This window comes from Zootoca vivipara, chromosome 10 (genome assembly GCF_963506605.1).
Source record: "Zootoca vivipara chromosome 10, rZooViv1.1, whole genome shotgun sequence".
In the NCBI taxonomy this organism is placed as follows: domain Eukaryota; kingdom Metazoa; phylum Chordata; class Lepidosauria; order Squamata; family Lacertidae; genus Zootoca; species Zootoca vivipara.
Window position 1 is genome coordinate 66339887 of NC_083285.1, and position 26643 is coordinate 66366529.

Genomic DNA, 26643 nt, shown 5'->3' on the forward strand with positions numbered 1-26643 from the left:
AGCCAGCGCTGTCCTAAGATCTCAAACACTTGCGTGCATCAACTTATAGTAGTTTTCTCTCCCAGCACATTTGATTGGCATTCAGTATGCGCCACAACTGAAAGAAAACACACACCAGCTAAATCTCCAACAATGAACACTACTAACTACCTTAATGTTAAAAGAAAACCTGAGACCTAAAATTTATATGCAAGCACACAGATGCACACCATGCCCTATCATTTTAGTTTAATGACTTCAAGAACTATTCAAATATACAAAAAAAAGTATCAAAATGATTTTCCCTGCACTGCAATCAAGTTCAGCAGCTCCTGCAGTTCAATATGAAACAGCAAATCAAAGGGAAATTACAAAAGATGGGAAATGACATATTTTATTGGTGGCTATGCACCAGCAAATGTACCAGGAAAAGTATCACGCTTGAAAATTTGCAACATATATACTGGTCCAGCTTCTTCAACACAGACAAACTGATGTAATAAATTAATGGGACCTCACCATCATAAACATAGAATACCACATCCAACGATCAAAAGTATTATGCTACAATATAATATCACAGAATCATAGTGCTGGAAGGGACTACGAGGGCCATCTAATTCAACCCCCTGCAATGCAGGAATGTTTTTGCCCAACACAGGGCTCGAACCTACGACCCTGAGATAAGAGTCTCATGTTCTACCAACTGAGGTATCCTAGCTAGCAGGACCAGTGGACAGAGGGATGATGGGAATTGCAGTCTAATTATTATTATTATTATTATTAATTATTTATTTATTTATTTATTTATTTATTTATTTATACCCCGCCCATCTGGCCAGGTCCCTCCAGCCATTCTGGGCGGCTTCCAACAAAATATTAAAATACAGAAATCCATCAAACATTAAAAGCTTCCCTAAACAGGGCTGCCTTAAGATGCCTTCTAAAGGTCTGGTAATTGTTGTTCTCTTTGACCTCTGGTGGGAGGGCATTCCACAGGGTGGGTGCCACTACCGAGAAGGCCCTCTGCCTGGTTCCCTGTAACTTGGCTTCTCGTAGCGAGGGAACCGCCAGAAGGCCCTCGCCGCTGGATCTCAGTGTCCGGGCAGAATGATGGGGGTGGAGACGCTCCTTCAGGTATACTGGACCGAGGCTGGAGACCCACGTTTGAGAAACCCTGGACAGCAGATCACTGCATCTTGTAGAAGCCAGTCCCACAGTTTAACTATGTGTTGTGTGAATAAGTCTTTTATTTTCTGGTCTGTACTGTACTGAATTGTCCCAACATTCAGCTTCCTTGGATGCCCCCTTGTATTCAAAGGAAAGGAACCTGCTCTTATCTACTTTCTCCGCACATGCATGATGTCATACTCCTCTGTCACGTCCCCTCTCCCTTAGTCACCTTTTTCTACACTCAAAAGCCCCCACCCCCAAATAAATAGCCACTTGATTGCCATTCTAGCTGTTTTATACTGTGGCTCTTATTATCTTGCATTTGTTGTCCATGACATTCATGGAGGAATTCAGGGGGAAACTTGGCTAGATATAGAGCCACGCCTAGATTTCAACAAAATGTTTCTCCCATACCACACAATCATGCAAAGGGTCATGGGCACGGTACCAATAAATAAACTTCCAGTGTGGGAGAAGAGAATGAGAACCCCAGAGCAATCAGCTGATTATAAAAGCACATCACCTTGACCCTTGGCATCTGCACCAGATTTACGCGGGCAAAGGCTGTGCTGTGTCCTGCAATCAATCTGAGCGTGTTCGGGAGGGCAACAAAAAAACCTGGCGCACAAGGTTCTTTGCACCAGTGAAAAGGATGGCGTTGAAAACACTGAGGCCTTTGAACATATAGGAAAGGAAGCCGGTCAGCTTTGTTCTTGAGCAAACACAGCTGTTAAAGAAATAATGAAGATAGAATCAATGGGCAAAGTCGGACACTGCTATGTAGAAGGGATACCTGTAGGCATTTGTATAGACTTACTGCATACTGTATTGCATAGTAACTGTTCTGGGTCTGTTCTAAGAAAGCCATGAGAAAGGAGAAGAGTCAGAGGGGCTGCTTTACACCCATTTTTTGTACTCGGCCATACTTACCCGAATACCAAAATACTGTTTTCCTAACTTATTTAAATGATCACTTTTTTAAAAAAAAACAATCCAGGACAAAACATGTACTTTGGCCAATAAACTGCAAATATAATGAAAATACAATATAGCATCAAAACGAGCAACAGCAAAGAACATAACTAAATCAGCAACGCCTGACTTCGATAACCACAGTTTAAGCATCTGTTTTAAAACCACAACTTCACTCACTGCTCACCGAGCAGCAAGCAAATAAGTGGTTAGGCAGGCCTCTCTTGGGAGGGGGTTCAGCAACTGAGGCTTTGATATGGCGCAGGCTTTGACCGCCACGATACCCTCCCCGATTCATCGCCTGTTTGGCAGTGGAGGGGGTAGCTGCACAGTTGGGTGTGGCTCTAGGGCAAAGATCAGCAAACTTTTTCAGCAGGTGGCCGGTCCACTGTCCCTCAGACCTTGTGGGGGGCCAGACTATATTTTTTGGGGGGGATGGATGAATAAAGGGGCACATTCTACTCATGTAAAAGCACGCTGATTCCTGGACCATCTGCGTGTCAGATTTAAAAGGCATTTGGGCCACATCCGGCCCCCAGGCCTTAACTTGCCTACCCATGCTCTAGGGCACGGGTGTCAAACACAAGGCCCGGGGGCCTAATCCGGCCCGCCAGACCTCGTCATGTGGCCCGCATAGCCGACGACGACAATAACCGCTGACAGTAGCTCTGGAGCCTGCGATTGGCCGAGGGTCAAAACCGGGGGCGGGGCTGCAGGTGGAGGCCGGGGCGCTGGAGCCGCGCTGACGGCCTTGGCCAGGGAATTTCAATTTTGAATGAGGCTGAGGGAGGCGGTGGCACAGCGGCTAGACGGGGAAGTGAGATGCAGGAGGAGGAGGAGGAAGCCCGCCGAGGAGGTAGGAACGCCCTACAGGCACCGCCGGCAAAGTTGGTGCCGGGACGGAGCAGCGCTGGATTTTTTTTTTGGCGGGCTTTGCTGTTGTCTCCGAGAGCAAGTGAGGCGGCACTGGGGAGCCGCCGCCCGCCGCTTCCCTTCCTCTCCTCGGCTGCATCCAGGAGGTGGGCGAGCGAGCGGGCGAAAGGGACGCGGAGTGAGCCTGAGGGGGAAGTAGGCGAAGCGCAACAGTCGCTCTCTTGATGGAGCCGGGTTTCTCTTCCCCCGTTTTCTCCTCATAGACACTCGGGAGGGTGTCTGGCTTTTGCTCTGCCCCCCACCCCCGAGCCGCCCTTTGGCTTCTCAGTTCCGGATGGAGCTGCTCCCCGGGGGGCAGCCGGGAGGGAGGCGGCGGCGACGGCACGGGTTCCTGCTCTTCCCGCTCTGCCGCCACCTCCTCTCAGCCCCTCGTGATGTAGGGCTCCAGATGGAGTCGCCTCGCGGTTTGAGTAGGTGGGAGGGGAATTTTTTTGGGGGGGGGGGTTCAAGCCTCCTCTGCCTGCAGTCCCGGTAGGGAGAGGCGGAGGCGAAGACGACAACAGCGCGGGTGGGGGGAAGAGCAGCTCTGAGGCGAAGATGCACGTCCGCTGGGGATGCCGCCGCCTTCCTCCTTGGGAAATCCGCTGCCCTCCCTCAGCGCGAGGGGAAGGGACTCTGGCGCTGAGGAGGGAGGATGCAAAAGCAAAGCAGGGAGTTGGCACTGCACCGCATGTTCCTGCCCCTCTCCAAAGCATGGGGTGGGTTGCAGCGTGTGGCATCCTGCCTAGCGGGGTTTGGGTGTGCGCAGGGCGGGAGAGGGAAGCCCTCTTTCCATCTGCAGGTTTTTAATCCCAGCAGTGGCTTTCTCCTTCCTGCCAAAGGTTTAGTTGAGCCCCCCCCCCCCCGGAAGCCGCCGATCCCCACCTTTTGTTCAAATTTCCCTTGTTTACATCCCCTCCCACACACGCGCCACGACGCAGGAATGTGATCCGCGTGGGGGCGGGAATGAGCTTACATTATTACAAAAAACAGTAATAATTGAATGCAGTGACAATAATTTATGATAATAAAGAGTGGACACATAGTCCTACAGACACAACCGGCCCTTTGAGGGTGACCAAACTGCTGATGCGGCCCCCGATGAATTTGAGTTTGACACCCCTGCTCTAGGGGGTAAAACCGCTATGTTAGCAGCACCGAACTGACTTCCTTGAGATGTGAAAAAATGCACAGTTGTGTTAATGGTGGATCCAAAGTCTAAAAGGGCTGGAGACTACTGCTTTAAGTCTTAAGCTGCTTACAGTAATAATTGATATTAAATAATGTATTGGGGATGATCCTGCATTTCTACTTAAGACTTTTTTGTGGAGGTGCGGGGGGGGGGAGCCATATATATTCTTCCAAGCAGGATTCATAATATTTTCTGAAGCACATTGTTTCCTAGGCCCCACTTCCATATTGAACTGACAATAATGATGCTGTAATTAGTCTACGATACCATGCTAAAAGTCATTCCACACAGCATGAACCCACGTTAGCTTGACAAAATGAATAATTTAACTTAGCCAGAGAGGATTCACTCCGCCAACTACGCCACTTACCCGGACATATTGGTTTTCCAATACTCAATAGCGCAGCCAAAGGTACTGGGAGGCTATGAAAGTCGGCCGTGCTTCTAGGTCTAATTGCTTAAAAAAGACCGAAAGAGTAACTCTAAGACAGTCACAGGTAGGTAGCCGTGTTGGTCTGAGTCGAAGCAAAATAAAAAAATTCCTTCAGTAGCACCTTAAAGACCAACTAAGTTATATTTTGGTATGAGCTTTCGTGTGCATGCACACTTCTTCAGATCTGAGTTGGTCTTTAAGGTGCTACTGAAGGAATTTTTTTATTTTGTCTAAGACCAGGCACCCCCAAACTTTGGCCCTCCAGATGTTCTGGACTACAATTCCCATCATCCCTGACCACTGGTCCTGTTAGCTAGGGATCATGGGAGTTGTAGGCCAAAACATCTGGAGGGCCACAGTTTGGGGATGCCTGGTCTAAGACAGTCAGAAACACTTACCAGTAAAGGTATGTGTATCTGAATGTACTGCCTACATAGGCTCCCAATGCCTACACAGGTGCTCCTATGCTTGTCATAGACTCATAGGATTATAGAGTTGGAAGGGACCCCAAGGGACATCTGGTCCAACCCCCTGCAATGCAGAAATCTCAACTATTGCATTTGTGGCAGGTGGCCACCCAACCTCTGCTTAGAAACCTCCAACGAAAGAGAGTCCAGGTTCGCCTGAATGTGCTCCTGAGGCCCCATGATTCCCAAGAGCCCTTGCAACCTGAAAGATTAAGACACACTACCAACGCATCCTGAAATCTATAAATAGCTACCTAGTCTCTACTCAAACCTGGTTAGTATTTCAATAGGTTCACCACATTAAACGTCCATGGAAGAACCCTACTGGTGGGAGGGCACATCCCACGAGAGCTGCAATTTTAAATGGGTCAACGTGCACCTGCGCAATTGCAGCTCTTGCTATCTCGTGGTCTCCGGGGGTCAAGAAAATGATTAGCATTTTACTGTGCCTTATGTAACAAGGTGTGAATCTCCTTGCTGTTGAACAGAATACCAGGATCCCTTTATGTTTAGCGATGATGTGCAGCAGATGTTTTGGTGAATCAAAATACCCATCCCATCTGGTTGCCTTCAACTTTTAAAAGGTCTTGTCAAAAGAGCACTGCTGTGTGTGTGCGCGCGCAACAGCTCCAGCCTAAGAGCATTTGCACCAAGCCAGACGCACAGCGCAGGACACAATTACGGTGCAAGGCCATTTGTCACTTTGCGCTTACTTTCAACGTGAGCAAGTTTGTTAATGTCGTTTGACAGACTTGTGTAACATCCTAAAATGTTTTGAACAATGCAGTTTAGGTCACAATGCAATATTGATGAACGAATAATGTTCCTGAATGCCGACCTCAATATTTAATGAGCCTGAGTGCTGCAGGAAGAGATGGAAGCTGGAAATCACTGCAGTTGTCAGGGACGCGAGGAAAGGGCTACCTACTCTAAGGAAGCCTTCAACCCAAAGCTTGAACTGGGAAATGAGGAAGGTGCAAAATGTGAGGGGTAGGGGAAAGGTTACTGGAGGCAAGGAGCCTGGAAAAGAGGATGAGAGAAGATAGCATAGCAATCTGCAAATATTTCAAGGGAAATGGAGCAAGCTAGTTTTCTCCTCTCCGGAGGGGAGGACTCGAACAAATGGCTACAAGTTACAAGAAAGGAGATTCAAGCTAAACATCAGGGAGAACTGTCTGACAGTAAGAGCTGTTCAATAGCGGAACAGACCGTCTCAGAAGGTGGTGGACTCTCCTTCACTAAAGGTTTTTGAGCAGAGGTTGGATGGCCATCTGCCATGTATGATTTAGTTGAGATTCCCGCATTGCAGAGGGCTGGACTAGATGACTTTTGGGATCCCTTCAAATCCTACAATTCTTTGATTCTATAATTTACTACTATACGTCAATTGAAAGGTCGGAGGCAATGATTCCAAAGACAGGCTCCTTTGGGAGGAAGAGTAGGACACAAGTTAAACAATAAGAAAGTCAATCATGTAATGTACAATATCTCCACGCCTTAACAAAAATCAATGAGAACTGGGCAGGGCGACAGAAGGTCTGCTGAGCAGCTCCCCTGCATTTCAGCCAGTCCTTCCCAGTACTTTAGATGCCCATTAGTCCTTCAGACAAATAAATGACAGATTAACACGAAACAATAATCTGAATGGCTTTTCATTGCTTATTCCATTTGCTATTTTACAAAATGAAAAATCTCCATCTAGAAGCAAACATTCCTTCTGAATTCCCACTGGTGAAGATGATGAGGAGAAAATTACTTCTCCAGCAAGTAATCTACAGTGGTATAGTATTTACCAAATGCTCCATCGGGGACGTGGGTGGTGCTGCGGGTTAAACCACTGAGCCTAAGGCTTGCCGATCAGAAGGTCGGCGGTTCGAATCCCCTTGATGGGGTGAGCTCCCATTGCTCGGTCCCAGCTCCTGCCAACCTAGCTGTTCGAAAGCACATCAAAGTGCAAGTAGATAAATAGGTACCACTACAGTGGGAAGGTAAACGGCATTTCCGTGCACTGCTCTGGTTCGCCAGAAGCGGCTTTGTCATGCTGGCCACATGACCTGGAAGCTGTACGCCGGCTCCCTCGGCCAATAACGCGAGATGAGCACCGCAACCCCAGAGTCGGTCACAACTGGACCGAATGGTCAGGGGTCCCTTTACCTTTAATGCTCCACCCAAAACATAGAAAAGTAGCTTCCAATGTCTCGTTTCTCCAGTAAAACACAACATTTATCAAGTTGAACTTCTATATACAATGTGTCTGTTGAAATACAACATTTTAAGACTGAAGTGGGGGGAGGGAACTCACCTAGAAATTGGGGTTTTATGAGAGATATCTTTCTAATTCCTATTCCCATGCTTTGAATTCTATTTTCTCATGTGACTTTAGCACTTATCTTCTCCAGACGTGTCCATGTTTTTAAAATGAGTCCGAATAAGCAGCTCCTGGGAAGAATTTAGATCCAGGAGAGAGCTGGCAGAGCACAGGAGTTTACCTCTTTACCGCTGAATTCCTCCCCATTATTAGCTCAGCTTGGACAATTCAACAAACCATAGTTTGCAGACTGGGAAATATGAATTGAGCTCATATTAGTCTTGTCTGGACACTAAGTTAGTTATGGTAGCATTTTGTGAATAAGCCTGTGTGACCCTCGGGCTAAAGCACACTCTGCTCCCCTCTAGTGTAGTCACAAGAAAGAGATGAGAAAATTTTGCTTCCACTTTAACTAAACTGTGGTTAGCCTGAACTATGGTTTATTGAAACAAGCCAGCTTCAAACTGTGGCTTATGAAACTGGCCTGTTTCAACAAAATATTATAAAGATTAACCACAGTTAATAACGCCAAACTGTGGCTAATTAAAAACTGAAGCAAAAAGTTTCCAATCCCATACTTACGGCAATACCAGAGGAAAGGAGGGGAGTGTGCAATTCGCAGGTTCATTCATATAAAGCTAAACAGTCCTTGAGATATTGGGAGTCCTGAGCTCTATAATGTTTGAATAGAGGCCAGAAATGATCAATACAGTACTGGGATAGGAAGGGATGGGTCCTGCACTGGGTCCCACATTGTCAGAAATGAAACAAAAAATGCACAACTGTCCAAAAAAAAGCACTCGGCAAGAGGTATTATAAATATTTTTCTGCATCAATATTGAACTCGTTTTGAGAGACAGAACAGCCATCAAAATCTGAAAGACTGCACAGTGTGCCTAGATTTCATCATGACATATAGCAAATATCAAAACAGCTCTGGAATCCATTACATTACCACTCACCACGCTGAGCAAACACAAGGCGCGCACACAAAATAATTTATCAAGTGTTTTGTTCAAAGCCAGGTACAGAAGAAAAATTTTGTTTTTTATATTTCCTCAGATCTTTGCCAGTCCTCTAAAATAAACATGCTATTAAAAGAAAAATCAATAGAAAGCTTTAAAATGTACAGTATCATAAAAGGTCAAGGCCTATCATCGATTTTAATATCACATTTTCCGGGGCAGTTTCCCAATGGGTTCTTTCTAATGTTCCTCTTCGTTTCTCTCTCTCTTTTTGTTCATTCTGAAGATGAAAAAAGCAAGACAGCATCTCGCAGCAAGGTTACTCGGAGACTGAAAAGCTGAAGACAGGCACGTTCTGGCAACAGCCGCAAGCTAGAAGACCCTGGGTCACTGGGAGGTTGAGCTCCCTGCCTCCCAAGAAATGCAAGCAGAGCCTCGTTGGCTCAGGCCAAAGTCCCATCATGGGAACTGCAATTTAGCCCTCACAGAGCTACAGTTCCCAGCACCCTTAACAATCTGCATTTCTCAGGATCCCTTAGGGAAACCATGTGTTTTAAACGTATGGGGTGGATGTGACTCTTCTCCTCCAGCATGCTGTTCTCACAATGGCCAACCAGATGCCTCATTGAGAAGCCCATGAGTGGAACCTCAATATAACAGCGCTCGCCCCACTTGTGATTCCCAGCAACTGGTATTCAGAAGCATACTGTTTCTGACAGCAGAATCAAGGAATCATAGAATTGTAGACTTGGAAGGGACCACGAGGATCATCTAGTGCAACCCCCTTGAATGCAAGAATCTTTTTTGCCCAAGGTGGGGCTCAAACTCATGGCAATTGTCTAGTAGCCACTGAAAACCTTAAGCCCCATAATGTCATGGCAAGGACATCATGGCAAGGGAGTGAACAGCCTGGTGCCATCCTTCAGTCAGTCACTGAAGAACCAGCTACTCCTAGACTTGCTTTCCTCTTCCCTCCTTTTGCATGCACCATGTCCATCAGCTGATCAGCTTATCACTCCTCTTTTATTGTCCATTCTGGGAAGCCCAACCACTGCCACAGTGTTCTTTCTCTTGGCACAGGTAGGTAGCCATGTTGGTCTGACGTAGTCAAAACAATATAAAAAAATTCCTTCCAGTAGCACCTTAGAGACCAACTAAGTTTATCATTGGTATGAGCTTTCGTGTGCATGCACACACACACTGGTATCTGAAGAAGTGTGGTTGGTCTCCAAGTTGCTACTGGAGGGACCCAGGTGGCGCTGTGGGTTAAACCACTGAGCCTAGGGCTTGCTGATCAGAAGGTCGGCGGTTCGAATCCCTGTGACGGGGTGAGCTCCCGTTGCTTGGTCCCAGCTCCTGCCAACCTAGCAGTTCGAAAGCACATCAAAATGCAAGTAGATAAATAGGAACCGCTACAGCGGGAAGGTAAACGGCGTTTCCGTGTGCTGCTCTGGTTTGCCAGAAGCGACTTTGTCATGCTGGCCACATGACCTGGAAGCTATATGCCGGCTCCCTTGGCCAATAATGCGAGATGAGCGCGCAACCCCAGAGTCGGTCACGACTGGACCTAATGGTCAGGGGTCCCTTTACCTAAGGTGCTACTAGAAGGAATTTTTTATTTTCCTTCTCTTGGCAGATCAAGAAAAGCAGGTGACAGCAAAGGTTGCAAGGTTTTTTAGCTGGGGCAATCAGAATAAGATCCACTATTTGACTATTGATTCAAAACCCTAAAATGTATTTTACATAACTGACTTATTGTTTCTATTCTTTGTATATAATCTTGTTGTTTTATTGCTATGGCCGATGGATGACACAAAGATTCATTCATTCAGCTGGTCAGCATCCAGGTACAAGTTGTGTTATTTTTTTACTACCTGTTTAAGTGTTTAGAAAAATATTAGGTGCTACGTAAGTCAATAATGACGACGGGGATAATATGACACAGTTTGCTATTATATCTACGATGTACTGCTGAGGAACAACCGAAACAAGACTGGGGAAAGGGGAGAGGTTCACACAGGATGGAATATCTATTAATTTACCATGATACTTCATTCTTCTACACACACACACACACACACACACACACACACCAAGAGAAATTAATTATTTCTATCTCACACTCTTCCACTGAGTGCTACATCCAGGCACTGCCATGTACACATTTTTAAAGTTGATTTAGTGTTTACAGGAATTTTCCTCAACAAATGGATGTGAAGATTTAGAAATATGGCGAGCAAAGTTGCAGTATGTTATCTAGCAAATGACAGATAAAAATGCCACACCATATGGAGTCCAGCTGCCCCTTGCAGAACACACTCATTATTGGGGACCGTCTGAAGAGCTATTTGGAGCACTGCGCAGAAGAAGGGAGGGGAAATACATTTGCTGGGAGCTTCAAAGCCACATTTCTAGAAGCCACCGCTTCCAAATGGAAGGCTAAAAATGAGAATGTTAGCTCTTGCTAAGTTGTTGCCATCTGTTTGGCAGCAAACAATGGCTTGAGGGGGTAGGAAATCGCACAACTGGATGCCCTGCCAGAGAATGCATGGAAATTAGACTGTGGGACAGGCTACCTAGAGGGTGGCTTCTTCCTATAGCAGCCATTGCCAACCGGGTGCCCTCCTGGCATTTGGAGCTACAACTCCCAATGGCCAAAGTCAGAACGTCTGGAGGGCACCAGGTTGGCAAAGGCTATCTTAAAGGATCTCAAAGTCCAGGATCCAGGGGGCAGGGAGGGAGTGATGTCCAAGCCTCCTTTACAACAAGGTGCCAAGACAAGAACATGCAGGCAGCCATATCTGAAGACGGGAACCAAGCATGGCATGGCTCACTATTCACCATGTCAAGCATTCCACATGAGGAATATAGTTGGGCAATAACATGAAACACCACTGTGACTCCCTCCCCCTGCAGTTTAATAAAAAGGCGAGAACTTCCTCGGTAAGTGTGTGCAAAAGCAGATTATAAGCCAAAGAGAAATGTTAAGCAAAACACTGTTTATTAGTCAATGCCGGGGCGGAATAGAGGAGAAAGAGACAGGAGCAAAGTTGTGAGAAAGTTTTAATTATCATTTATTTTATTTTATTATCATTTATTTTAATATCATTTATTGGGAGACACCAGGTGCAGACAGTTTCAAACATCAACTCAACATTTAATAACAGCAGCACACACTGTTCAAGGGTGCTGTGGGGTATCTAATCCACACCGAGAGTCATATTGAATATGTGCATTTTGGAATAAGAAATAAGGGGAAACGGAGAGACAGGACGTCGGTGCTGGAGAGGTACAAACACTTCAGTTGAGGAACAGGACATTCAAAGCACATACAACCAAAGTTCAGGGTGCCAACGTAAAACATTTGGGGGGATGGAAAAGGCTATCCCAGAAATTCTGAAAATTCTCCAAAGTGGACAGAGAGCAGGAAGGGAAGAAGGGGCCACCTGCTTAAGGTTAAGGGTTATGTGGTACGGTTCAGTTACGCTTGTGCACCTCTGTCCATCAATCTGCAGTATACACCCCACCTCTCCTCCAAGCTCACAACAGTACGTGTGTGTTCTTGCACACTTTATCCTCACAATCACTATTTCAGAGAGGGTGGGCCTAAATACAAACTTGTCCCAGGCGTACATGTCATAAGCATGGAGGAGAGTATTTATCCAGTATCACCTTATGTCCATCTAACCATGATTGAAAACTAAGTACAGGCTGTGTATAAAAGTGCAAAAAAATATTAAATTAAATACTAGGGAAAAATTGCTTCATAGATTTTCATCTTCACTACCACCACACATCCTCCTTGTTCAAGCATCTTCAGTACATATTTCAGCTGTGGAAATCCAATATTCCATTGAGGATGACAACACAGACCTCAGTAGTGAGTTCATCAATAGCATAATCACTATAATAAAACCGCTAAGTTATCCTCCCACTTTTGATTTCCCAGGGCATCCCAATCCTCTCTGCCTGTCATTTAGACTGTAAATTCACAGAGGTAATTGGATCTCCATCTTGCAAAGCACCCAAGTCAAGCACTGGGGTGGGGGTGGGGGTTATGCTTCTCAATGATGAAAATGCTGTCATGATCACCCTATTTGGAAGTTGGTACTATAGTAGTAAAAGAAGAAAGTGAAGGTACTGTAGCCTGGATAGCTCAGCTTGCTAGAGCGTGGTGCTGGTAACGCCAAGGTTGACGGTTCGGTCCCCATATGGGACAGCTGCATATTCACCCCTGCATCGCTAGGGGTTGGACTAGATCAGTGTTTCCCAGCCTTGTGCCTCCAGATATTTTGAGACTACAATTCCCATCATCCCTAGCTAACAAGACCAGTGGTCAGGAATGATGGGAATTGTAGTCCGAAAACAGCTGGAGGCACAAGGTTGGGAAACACTAGACTAGATGGTCCTCAGGGTCCCTTCCAACTCTATGATTCTATGATCTACAGAACACACACAAATCTAAATTAGTGCAGCAGTTTTTCACATTCCCCAAACAGAGGGAGTGATGAGGTTGGATGCAACAACCATCGCAGACTGCCAACTCCACATCTGCTCAGACGTTTCCAAGTTCCCTCAGACGTTTCCAAGTTCCAAGTCAGAGCTCTTGCACACTGTCTCCAAGGTCTCTGGTCACCACTCATCACTGGCTTCCTGGCAGAAGTGTCAAGAACATAGCAAGACCCCTGCAAGGATCACACCAAGGTTCCTTCTAGTCCAGCATCCTGCCTCCCACCGTGGCCAAGAAGATGTCTCTTGGAAGCCCAGAAGCAGCACATGTAGCCAAGCCCTGCTTTTGCTCTCCAGCAACTCACAACCAGCGTCATGCTGCCTCTGAACATTTAGGTTTCATATACCCATTGTAGTTCACAGCTCCATGCATTCATCCCTAAGATTTATGATAACCCAACACTGCCAAAAAAAGAAGAAGGAGAAATTAGCTCATAGGCAGGAGAGCATTAGCAAAAGGGAGATTTGGCCAAGGACACAGCGGGGGGGGGGGGGGCTATGGTAACAAAGTGCCAAGGGTGGGAGGCGATATGAAATAATGTTCTGGATAAGTTACTTTCTTGGCAAGAAGCCCTAACTTCACTACGCAGAGATTTTTATATATATATTGTGGATTGTTATTCAGCTATCTCTGGCAACTGGCTGCAATTTGTCACAGTGTCCCTAAGGCAAAGCACACGCTGCTCCACTGAGTTGTGCAGATTTCTCAGCAGGCTTCTCCACGGGGGTTGACAGAGCAGGTGCATCTCGTTGACCACAAGCAGATTTCTCATCTCCAAAGTTCATGAGCCATGGCACCCATCTGGCACAGCGCACGCCACCTGCATGCCACCAAGAAAAATGCTTCCAACTACAGGAACGTTCTTCACTGGCACGTCAACAGCAAGTTCAGATGGTCACCTCGTCACAGCCATGAGCAAGAACGCACGATTTAGCAGATGAGTCAGTCAATGAATGTTCTAGATATACAATGCTCATCTGAATCGAGGGAACATAAACCAGCAGGCTTACAAGCGCAGGAATTGAAATGGAAGATATTTCAACCCTAAATAAACATTAATTTACCCCCATCTAGACACTACCTTGGGACCTGTGGGTTAAACCACTGAGCCTAGGGCTTGCTGATCAGAAGGTCAGCGGTTCGAATCCCTGTGACGGGGTGAGCTCCTGTTGCTCGGTCCCAGCTCCTGCCAACCTAGCAGTTCGAAAGCACATCAAAATGCAAGTAGATAAATAGGAACCGCTACAGCGGGAAGGTAAACGGCGTTTGCCAGTGTGTAGTGGTTAAGAGCGGTAGACTCCTAATCTGGGGAACCGGGTTCGTGTCTCTGCTCCTCCACATGCAGCTGCTGGGTGACCTTGGGCTAGTCATACTTCTTTGAAGTCTCTCAGCCCCACCCACCTCACAGGGTGTCTGTTGTGGGGGAGGAGGGGAAAGGAGAATGTTAGCCGCTTTGAGACTCCTTCGGGTAGTGATAAAGCGGGATATCAAATCCAAACTCTTCTTCTTCTTCTTCTTCCATGTGCTGCTCTGGTTTGCCAGAAGCGGCTTTGTCATACTGGCCACATGACCTGGAAGCTATACGCCGGCTCCCTCGGCCAATAATGCGAGATGAGCGCGCAACCCCAGAGTCGGTCACGACTGGACCTAATGGTCAGGGGTCCCTTTACCTTTAGACACTACCTACTGTTGGGAAGGTGGCAAGCACACACACATAGAGAGATTTCAGGTGTGGCTTGGTTGGTTTATTCGGAAGACTTCACCACTGAGTATACAGATGAGCAACTACTATCGATTTCTAAGTTACAGGCATACAGGGTCTCATGATCTCACAAAATCACACATCAGCTTTTAGGTGATATACTAATGTTACATGTGAGATCTTGCAAGGGGGGGGGGAATCAAGCTAGGAAATATTCTTGATTGATTAACATGCCCCTGAGCAAGAAACACACAAGACATGTTGACCAGCGTCTTTATGTATTAACTCAAGGATGTAGCAAACAAGTTCTCAACTCTAAGTAGCTGAAATCCTAGCTTCGGGGAATAGCCCAGTTTCACACTGTTTTTCCTCAAATATACCTTTCACCAGCACATGACCTATAGAAAATTTCTGTTTGCATCATTTTCTACAAGAACATCTCTCTTTAGCGAACAGTATCTTCAGCTGAAGCAAGCGTTGGTTACACAATCAAATATTGTTTACCTGCCAAAAACTCCAAATACAGCATTCTGCATATATTGTCTGTCAGACTTATGCTAGCTTTTGAGTCACACACAGTCAGGAGTCCACAGGCTATTAACAGCAAAACAATATATGAATAAACGGCCCCAAAACCACCCACATCCAAATGCAGACACCTACACCTATCTGGAACCACAATCCAGTATGGGCAGCAACCATTTCGTGCGGGGGTCCTATTCCCAACCCCCACATGTATACAAGCCCAGCCCACCCCATTACGCCCCCCTTCCACCTCTCTTCTGCCCTCTTCCAGGTCCTGCACGTCAGCAATCACACATTTTGGACGCTCCTAAAATGGTTGTCACCTTATAACTATCCAAATTTGAAGGAAGCCTCTTCTAGGAGAGACCCTTGTCCTGTCCCTCTCAGAAGTATAACTAAGCCCCATAATGGATTGGAGACTCCTCCTGCCTCCATTTGGGATGGGTTTCACTTCAGTGTGCCATGCGTCCACCTGAATGAACATCACTCCTTGTGTTCCGTTTCTGAGATACCTGTGATTACAGAAAGCTGGACCCAAAGGCTCAGCTGGAAGGGAAGATGCCATAAGTTGTCTGGAGAGAGAATTGCAAGCAAGGGTGTTGCTCTCAAATGGGAGCTCTGTGGCCCTGATTCCAGCAGGGCTGGGGAGGCTCCTACTCTTGCTATAGCTGTCAGGTGACTCCATGATGAAATTTTAAAAGGTAAGTTGATTCTTACACAATTTGACAGTGGTCAGTTCACCAACATCCCAATCATATTGGGTTGGGTACTGAGAAGTTCCCACACCCTGAAACTAAACCTAACTCAGTACCCAACCCAATATGGTTTTAAGCACATATTGAAAGCCATTCCATATATTCAGACAGCTCCTTCTATTTTGCTCTCGGAAAAGCATACAGCACAGAAATAAGAGCAGGGGGGAAACAAGAGATATTTAGCCTGTTTTCGTTTTGTTTTTCCCTAGCAAATCTCAGCATGAAGAATTATGGCTTTAAAGCATCTTGAAAGCATCTACGTTTGATGAAGATTTTATTAGGAGAAGGCAAATAAAAAATGTATGAAAAGGAATGAAAATACAGCTATGCAATACATGTCACTGTGTGAAAAAAAAAAGATAGGAAGCTCATTTTAAAGACATGAAGTCATCAACTCGCAGTGGATTCTGAATGTCACCTTAAGTACTTTGGCAAAGAAGAGCTAACAGTGACAAAGTAGAAGAGTCCAAAATTAAACTGCCAACATTAGACATAAAAAATCCACTGTGCAGCTCCATTTTATAGCCTTAAGAGCTTGCTAGCTTTTTACATCTGCTAATGTAAAGTGCCCGGGTGAACCTCAAACAAAGAGTTTTTGATGCATGAGATTTCTGACATGAGCACACTGTGGCTGCACATCTCTGGTAAAAGGAATTAGATGAGCAAGGCTCCTATTTGCGCCACCAGGTAGAAGGTGGAACTCTAATGTCAAAGGCTAGGGGGTCAGAATGAGTGGCATTTTTCTCCCTGTCAGAGAGCTTGACATATGGACTGAGGGAGCCAATGGAGAAGTTAATCACAGCAGCAGAGCGCCTGCAATTTGCATGTGTCCCATTAGAAGCCTGCCATATTGTCTTAGGACAGCAGCCATGGTATATAACCCCTCAGAGTATTCTTTCAATCAGGGAAAGAAATAGATATTTTGAACACAAGACCACAGGGACACATGAGTGTTTCGACCCAGCTGCAATGCTTTCCATGCAATTCTATCAACCCATCATGGCACTCGGAAGATAAATATTCTCAGCCTAGAGAAGTGGGGTTTCCTAATGGACCCACCACAAAAACACCTTACTGCTTAAAGAATGCTTAAGGGAGCAGAGGGTGAACCAATTAGAACTTGGCCATCTTTACACCTTTCAGCACAAGCACAGGTCCCACTTTAAGAGCTAAGGAGCTACTGCCCACACGTAACAGTGCGCGTGTTCAGCAAAAGAAGCATCCAACAAAAATTATATAGGCAGCAACAGATCAATGGTTTTATCTTCTCTGTGTGCAGGAAGAACAACATTACAAAAAGCTTTATTGAAACAGCAATCTTATAGTAGGAGCAGCAGCAGAAGAAGAAGAATTCTGCACGGTGATTTGCAAAATGACTGTTGTCAGCAGTAGACAATGGAGGAGTGAGCCTTCGAGGGTGAAGTTACAGCACCTGCTGTGGCTGTAGAGACCGATACAGGAGAGACATGTTTTGTTAGAGCTGGGGCAGATGAAGGCATCTGGTTGTGCTGATGCAGGTGTAGCATGGCTTTTCTTCTTTCTGTGCTCCTCCCAGCCGACGTTCTCCTCTGGTCACTGGTGTGGATACACAACCTCGACTTGACTGATTGTCTCCAGACACTGCAGTGGTCTGCAAGGGGGTGACCACGATTTTGTCTACCTGGGCTTCACCATAACACTGCCAGCCTCCGTGTCGTGTTTGCAGACATCTTTGTAACGCAGAGTTGCTCTGCCAACGGGACTGGTGCCTGAAGCCAGCTCCCTGTAAAGCAAGTCCTTGGGGATCTCTGCCATCTTCCATTCTTTGGACATGAGCAAGCCAGCGTACACATCACTGAGACAGAAGTGCGAATATGCTGGGAGTGTGGGCTTGGAAGAGCACATCTTTGTTTGAGACTCCGTCCTGCCATGTGTGTGATACCGAACATCTTCCTGACACAGGGCACATGGAAAGCGTTGCTCCTGGCAGGCGTAAGATACCCACCGTCTCACTACCATAAAGCAGAACGTTCAACATGCAACCCTAGTGGACCGTCATCTTGGTATTGGTTGTTAGCATCACATTCTCCCATACACCTTTGGAGAGGCGAGCCATTGCCATAGCTGCCCTGTCAATATCCTTGTCCAGCTCCACGTCAGTGGAGAGGATACTGCTTACGGTGAAGCCCAGGTAGACAAAAACGTCCACCACCTCAAGGATGTGGTCAGCAATGCTGATGCGTGAAGTGCTGGTGACATCCTGACCAAAGATGTTGGTCTTCATCCATGGGCTGAACTCCATGGAGGCTTTGGCAAAACAGCTGATAAGACTCTGTCCAGCTTCTTCAGAAGTAAGCTTTCTGAGCCCTCGGTCGGCATTTCTATCACAGACAAAAGAAGAGTTCTTCACTGAGAAACCTACCTAGTGAATACGTGGTTCTTCTGGGTGCCCTCCTTGCAAGAAAAAGGCGTCGTTCTTCTCTTGGAGGCTGCCATTCAAAGCAAGTTTGGTCTCCTGCAGAGCAGCAATGTTGCTGTTGAGCATCTTCAGCTCACAGTCGATGATGGCTACCTTCTGTGGGTCACTGACTTGCAGCAGGTCAGTGAACAAGCTTTGCAAAAAAAACCACACAAGGAAAATCAAGGATTGATAGAAGGGAGAGCATGCATTTTGTTCAGTTAATGCTCTTGCATTAAGTCCGGCAGAGCCACTGCCCATCAGTAAGAAAGATGGACCAGTGCTCTGACTTGGTATAAGGCAGCTTCCTATGTTCCTATTCCTATATTGGGCATCATCTGCAGTTCTGCCCTGTGTGTATGTGAACAGAATTCTACCATTACACAGATAGTTTTTCTATGTTACTGGGGGGGGGCATTGAAAATGATTTGTTCAAAAGGTTGTTTTGTTTCTTCAAGAAAACAACTATGCACGTTTCACGAACAGATGGGGTTTCTTAGAAGAAGTGAGAGTAGGGGGAAAAGACAGCAGAGCGATCATTATATTACACATCTAAATTATATGAATACCACCCACAGAAACCATTGCTGGAATGCAAATATCTTACAAAAAAATATATATATTTCTAAAGAGTGAGGAAATGACTGAATATTCTGTTGTGACCAAGGGAGCTGGCTGCACACAGAGCCTTAAAAATGTGACAAAAAGAAAACCCCAGGTTAAATTTTACGTTGTACATAATGCAGACAGCCAACTGCCCACAACACCCACATCTCATTTTTCTGTCTTCATACAGGACAACTCTCTTAATTGCTTTTAGAACCTACTTTCTGAATCAAGTTTATTTAACCATGAAAGCTTACAATGGCTCCAATTTCTCCAGAGCTAAGCATATGAAATCACCTTAAGTTACAAGATCTCTGGTCCATCTAGTGCACTAGTATAAAGGCTGATGGGCAGCAAACGCCATTGTTGCAAATTAAGCTCCCTGTCAGCTCTTCTGCCAAGCGACTTTTTTAGGCAGCGATGCCAAACACTGGACATCAGACCTTGTGCATGCAAATCTTAGTGTGGTCGTTCAACACAACTTCAGCCTATCCCAAGCCCCAACAGATTAGGCAGAAACCAGTCTGGCCAGGAGTCCAACAGGACTCCTTCAGACTATGCTAATCGATATCCTTACATAGTACAGTCGTGCCTCCGTTTATGTAACCCTCCGGTTATGTAAACTTCGGGATGCACGTGTGGCAAACCCGGAAGTATTTTACCGGGTTTCGCCACGCGCGCATGCACAGAAGGGGTCCTCAGGTTGCGGAAACCTCGGGATCCAACCGAACCTCCAGAACGGATCCCGTCCGCAACCGGAGGTACCACCACTGTACTAGCAACCAATGCTTCCTCGCTGCAATGCAGCTTGACTTGCCTCTTCCAGCTGTTTTATTTACTCCTCATCCTATTGCTGAACTGCCTCTTTAGATTCAGATTCCATGAGTCGGCACCCACCCTCTCCTCACACTGGTGCCCAGTCAGGACTGTCTGACCAGAAAATCATGGCTCCCTGAAGTGGTTGAGGTACACGAGGATGGAGAAAGCTAGTCCTTCTCCCAAAGATCCCAGGGCGGGTTACAACATTAAAACAACTTACAATTACAAAAGATAGGTCCTAAAAATGTTGCTGTTTTTGTTGCTGCTGCTGCTCTTGTTATTTATTAAATCTGTATACCACCCTATACCCATAGATCACAACATAAAATCACAATATAAAACCCACAAAACACATAAGGAAAATAAGAACAAAAACAAACCAATAATCATCACTTCCACAACACATTTAAAAAGGTGTTGGGTGTCAGTCAGCCCAAGGCCTGGTTAAAGAGGAGCGTATTTGCCTGATGCCTAATGGTGTATAATGAAGGCACCAGCCGAACCTGCCTGGGCAGAGCATTCCACAAGCAGAGAGCCACTGCGGAAAAGGCGTGTTCTTGTGTTGCCTCTCGTAGAGGAGGCACCCATCTTATTTTTCTAAATGATCCCAACTGGAGGTGGCAGAGGACATAATCCAAATTCATTCAACAGCACCATGAGGTGAGGCTTCAAGGCAAATTCTCTCCCTAGAGTCCTTACAGAAGTCTAGTCATCCTTAGGTCCTGCTGTGGGAATATAAGGACTTGGTTGAGCTCTGGACTCTGCTGGGTCAACATGTGCCTTTCCTAAGAGCTCCACTACAAAACTAGAATCTGAGGCTGTTTCTCTAGAACCTGCCCTTGGTGCCAGTTGTCTGAAACCTGTTACCTACTCTTGGGTTGCGTCAGCTGAAAGAGTGCGCCTGTCCTGTCCCATGTAGTACATGGCTGGTCCCTCAAGCAGGCTAGATGAGGACAGCACCTTCCATTTGCCCAATACACTGAATCTGCCTAATGCTGAACCATCTTAGTAACAGATCTCAACAAGTAATAGCTCACTGGTATAAGGACATCTGCCCCTGACTGGTTGAGAGACGCTAAGGAAATTCCCCTCTCTCATAATGCCATAGGAACAGAAGAAGGGAAGAATGCAACACTGAGAGGGGAGCAACAGAACCACCACAAGCAGAGACTTCTTGATGTTACTGGAACCAGGAGAAGGGGAATCAAAGCACATAATAAATTGATCCATTTAAAATGCTAGCATTAATTACATTAACACTAACACACAAATACCAAATACATTTCCTTGTAAAAATCAAAAATCAATTAAGACAAGCCACAATATTTCAAAGAGCAGTGATTTCACCGTAACACATTGATTTGCTTTACTACTCAATTCAAAGAGGTATATTTCAGCTGGGTTTGGTTTTTTTTTTACAGAACCATTTACACATTAGCATCCAATTATTTACAACATTAAGATAATTTACAGTGTAATCCAATATATTACTCAAAAGTAAGTCCCAAGCAGCCCAATGGGGCATACGCCCAGCTAAACCACACCAGACGCTTCATTGATTCCCTCCTCCCTTGACAAATTTCAGTCCATGTACTTTGAGCTATTGGGAAAACTTTTTAGATATTTATATGGTTCATAAATTAACATGGCATACTTTTTAGTTTTGTTTGCCTTCCCAAGTCAAACAACATGCTCAGTTCTAAGGCCCGACTCCTGCCTCTCTAGACTTATTTGATCTAGAACAGAGAATGCATCTGGCAGGATCTAGGGATAAATGGCATTGTCTCAGAGCGAAGGGTGGTTTCCACCAACCTTTAAGGAGGCAGTGGTAAGACTGAAGTAATCAGTTTTGACTCTGGATGATGGAGATATCAATCCCTTCCTGAGCAAGGCCCTTGAGCGAGCAGTTGCCGGCCAACTCCAAGCACCAATGAAACTGGATTTCTAGATCCATTTTGATAAGTTTTGAAGCCTGGCTTTTTATTTTATTTTTATTTACAGGCCATTCAACAACCAAAAAGTGTTCCGAGTGGTTTACAGCAAGGTTAAAAACTATCAAATATGTAAAATAAAAATAAAAAATTGAATGATCTTCGCCAGGAAGGGAGAGGGGGACAAGACTCTGTAGGTCTTCCCTATACCATTCAGCAGTTTTCAAAACAATCAACCATGGCATCTTTGCTGTTCCAGTTGGGAGTTTAATGGTTCCACTCCTGCTTTGATGACCAATTCCAAAAGGGGGGGGCTGGGGAGAGTTCTGCTCAGCCAGCTAAACAAGGTGATCCTGACCAGTGCCTGGGTGGGAGAATACTGGGACACACACACACACACACACACACACACACACACACACCAAAAAAAGAAGCTCCACTGAGCTTACTAGAAGTGAAAGCTGGGCATAAGTACAGTCAAATCAGTCAATCAATAAAGTTGGGCACTGATTAATTTTTAAACGTAGCTGCTTAGATTTCATTTTATTAATGTATAATTGAAAGCGCTGCACTCTTCTGACCTGTGCCTTCAAGACCTACTAAACATTTATGACTAAAGCCCAACTTCAGCGTTTCAAATGAAAAAAAAATTGTAGAAGAGTAAATATTGCTGTTTTCCACCCAAGATACACTATAGTATGTCCATAGCATGTCCAATAGAAAAGGCAACAGCAGTTCCCTTTCCCCACCCTCCATCCCCACACAGACACACACAGCATCTCTCTATGTATTTCAAAGCCTAATGTATGTAGTCTTCTTCAAAGCAGTTCTACCTGTTCCCCTGCTGTTAGAATTTACCTCTTGATCAATCTGATGAGTTCAGCGACACAAGCCTCCGTGCTTTTTCCTGAGCAATTCCATTGCTAGGCAAACAGTTTAGTAAGGCTCCAGAGAGGGTGGGAAATACAAAAACATAAAAGGCAGAACATAAAACCCTCCCCCCTTAAAAAAAGAGCAGACTAGCATAGCACTTCAAGTATGTGAGGTCAGAGAGATGTAGACAGAATGCAAGCCACAGAGAAAAACAACTCTCTAATAATTTATTTTTCTGTTTACCACCATTACACACCAAACAAATAGAAGTCCGGTCACACCTTACTTTAAAAAGACATCCTAATTCATCCAGAGACCTCTGATTTCCCCACTTACCACAACATTGGAAGAAGCATGCCTTTAAAACACAAACAGCGAGGAGGAAAGATCTATCCCTGACCAAAACAAACCTTTTATGGGCTTCGGCATCTCTCCTGGCTTGTTCTAATGCCAATTCTTCAGCTATTCTTTTCTTCAGGTCTTCCTCATTCACTGGAATTAAGAAGTGGGAAAGGATTAAGTGACATGGATGGGATACAGAGGATGCCAGAATGCAACCCATTCAGAACGACCCGATAAAAGAATAGCCAGGAGGGTTTGTTCGGTTTTACCATCACATTTTCAACTCATACCAACATAATCACCAAAGCAGCTATTGCGGGGATGGGGAGACCCAGGTCTGGGGGGGCCGAAAAGTGACTCTCCAGTCCTATCTGGGCCTCAGGGGTTTCCTCAGGTCATACAACTTCCTGCCATACCTCTCAGCAGTTTTGCACCCACCTTGAGTGCTTTTGCCTGGCTGTAGTGTATCCTTGAACACTGATCATGCTCGCCTGGGTGGATGGAGGTTAGAAAGGGACATGGGATGGGGTGTAGAAACTAGCCTATTATACACAAGTAAAAATTACATTCATTGCTCTGCCCCACTGTTGCTCTGGCATGTTGTGAGCATCTCTAGTGTGTCTCGTACTGTAGCTACAATTCCTGCATTGCAGGGAGTTGGACCAGATGGCCCTTGGGGTCTACACTTCTATGTGTCTATGTGGCCCCCAGAAGGTTGCCCAGAAGGGAATGAGGACCCTCAGGCTGAGAAAGGTTCCCCACTCCTGAATGAACTATTGCAAACTGCTTCTTATAACAGGGCCTCTTGACAAAAGACAATGCCTAGAGATGACCTTCATTTCTTTGACAACCGTTGGGGAGGGTTGTCTGATGAGCTGGCCCTCCCAATGTTGTCCTCCAACTCCCATCTGCCCCAGCTAGCATGGGCAACCTTCAGGTAGAATGAGCCTTGCAGTCCAACAACATCTAGAAGGCATCACTTTGCCCAAGCTGGACAACCCCTTTCAATGCTCAATCAACTGGAGTCATTTTGGTTGTTTCGAAAATAGGAAAAGGATGAAAACCTGTCTTCCAAGCTTCCCACTAAGGAAAAACAAATTTTACTTATGCTGCTTCTGAAATGCACCTGCCACTGTCTCTTTTTAAGTCACTCATTAGAGAGCTTTGCCAAAATCACATGGCTTTAAAAGACTGGTGGGCAGCATAAATGGCACAAACCCCACACAGTTTCCAAAAAAAACCCACTAACCCGCTTATAATTTAGGCTGCAGTCCACAAGGATCTTCTTCTGTTCAAACACAACTGTCCTATTGGGATTTGCTCAGCCAACACGCCCAGAGGATTGTGTCCTTTGTTTGGTTTTATCTCTTCTCTGCCCATCTGTAACCCCCTGCAAGCAGCTCTCATTCACAGCTACACTACAAAGGCAGCAAAACATTTTTTTTGCCACAATTGATCATTAGAGTCATCTCAACTCTGGAAAGATACTTCAAGTGTCTGGTTTGGCGCCTGACAACAGACATACAATGCATAACAATTAAGGTGTCCACCAAGCTATGTATCACAATTTTTTATTGCTCCTGCATGTAAGAATGGATAAAAAAAGGCTAATGGACCGTAGAACCAACTTCTGAGGAACAATAAATAAGATTTGGGTATCAGCCAATAAAGACATGGCACTTTTGACCTTAACAATCAATTAGGTTATGCATTGATCAGCTTGATCCTAACAAGGAATAAAAACGGAGCTGTAGATCATTAAATAGAAATTCTATTAACTCTTGCAAGCAAGATGGTTCCCAAATGAGAAATTGAAGCAAGCTGAGTAAAACGTAATCCTGGAAGGAGGTCACTGTTTGAGAAATAACTCCTGCAATTTTATTTATCTGCCCAAGTGCTTTTTAAAAAAAAACCCCAAATAATTTGACTCAAATTGCTGTGTTAAAACACGTAGGCACACAATTCCTATATAGTTGATGTGAATAAATTGTGTGCAAATAAACCACTGGAGAATACAGCACAGTATAATTACCCCAAGTCTGGTCAAGTTAAGGTCACCTAGAGAACACAGGTTATTGGCAGGGAACCCAGTTTTTCTACACGCAAATTCTTAGGTTATAGCCGACACTCATGAGATGCGTTTGAGAGTTATGTCAAGGAACAGCAGAGTTGCTTGCCTTTTAGATAGCACCAAGGGCACTTGAGCCACAAAATGAGTGTCCAGTTGAAGAAATACACCCACCTTGGCATGGGTTGTTTGTTCAGATGAACCTCTGTTCTATGAATGGGTGGACAAATATGCAGCAGCTAAAGGCAGAACCACATCTATGTGGGACACATGCCTGTATTCAAAATGGGTACCTCTGTATCATGCTCCCTCCCTACCATTTACCTGTGTTTCATCACACTGCGTATTTCCCAGCCTCCATCAAGAACATGAAGCAGCATGAGGTAAGCACGCAAGGATGCTGCCACAATACAGGTTAATTGATGCCCCACATTGCAGAAGAGAGAACTCAACATGGACTTCCCTTTTGACAGAAGACCCATGGCCTGTACCAATGGGTACCTAGCAGACACGATCCAATTCCTCCCTTGTGTGTTCATTAAACATGTGAGTAGATTCATTTGAACATAATTTCCCAACCTTGGGCTCCCAGTTGTTGTCAAACTAAAATTCCCACCATGCCCAACCATCTGACACGCTGGCTGGGGTTGATGGGAGTTGGAATACATTTCCGAGCACAATTCAAAGTGTTGGTGCGGACCTTTAAAGCCGTAAATGGCCTCAGCCCTGTATCCCTGAAAGAGCGTCTCCACCCCGTTGTTCTGCCTGGACACTGAGGTCCAGATCCGAGGGCCTTCTGACGGTTCCCTCAATGTGAGAAATGAGGCTACAGGGAACCAGGCAGAGAGCCTTCTCGGTAGCGGTTCCCACCCTGTGGAATGCCCTCCCATCAGATGTCAAGGAGATAAGTAATTTATGCAACCTGTATACAGAGGATTATAATGTTTAATGTTTTATTATGTTTTTGTATATGCTGGAAGTCACCAAAGTGTCTGGGGCAACAGTCAGATGGGCGGGGTAACCATCAAAAGGACAGATAAGAGGGAGGGAGGAGGAAGAGTGTATTTTCGTGGCTCAGGTGTTTATGCATTAATTAATTATTTCATAAAATGTATGCACAACTTGAATATAAAAATAAAATAAAAATCAAAGTGGTTTACAAAAGAGTTTTGCCAGAACCAATGTTCATTTTCAGCCACCTTCAGGCAAAGAGTGGATTGTGATGATTTTTAAGCTTCCGTTTAAAAGCCTGAAGTTGATAGAAAATGTGGTATTTCTAGGCCTGCCCTAGACCTACATAAATCAAGTTAGCCAATGTGGTCCTTAGAATCACTTGCCTCCAGGATAATATGTTATTCTGCTCCAGATCTCCACACTTCCCAACAACCAGCGCAGCACTCAAACCCCCAACAGTTGACTGAACCAACAAGTACACATAAGGCAATTTCTCTGTGGAAGTATGTTATAACATTGTAAGACCTTCTGAAATGAAGTGAATATACGGTTAACACAGCCAGCTAATTTGCTCATTTAACTCAAGTACAAAATGGACTGGATTCTGATCTATCACAGACTAGAGAGCTTTACTGCAGTCCCAAGTAATTTGGATGAGAAAGTTCATTAAATTACTAGAGTTACAACACACCTGAACAGTTTGTCACATCTAGTGCATAA

The 26643-nt window shown here is 45.2% G+C and overlaps 1 protein-coding gene across 1 annotated transcript in view; it reads right to left on the minus strand.

The window, feature by feature from the left end:
- CHCHD3 (coiled-coil-helix-coiled-coil-helix domain containing 3) overlaps window positions 1-26643 on the minus strand; it is a 205755-nt gene that overhangs the window by 149982 nt on the left and 29130 nt on the right. The window contains exon 3 of the mRNA XM_035127990.2: window positions 22970-23051. Within this exon, the coding sequence (XP_034983881.1) occupies window positions 22970-23051 (82 nt within the window). The remainder of the gene's footprint in view (window positions 1-22969; window positions 23052-26643) is intronic.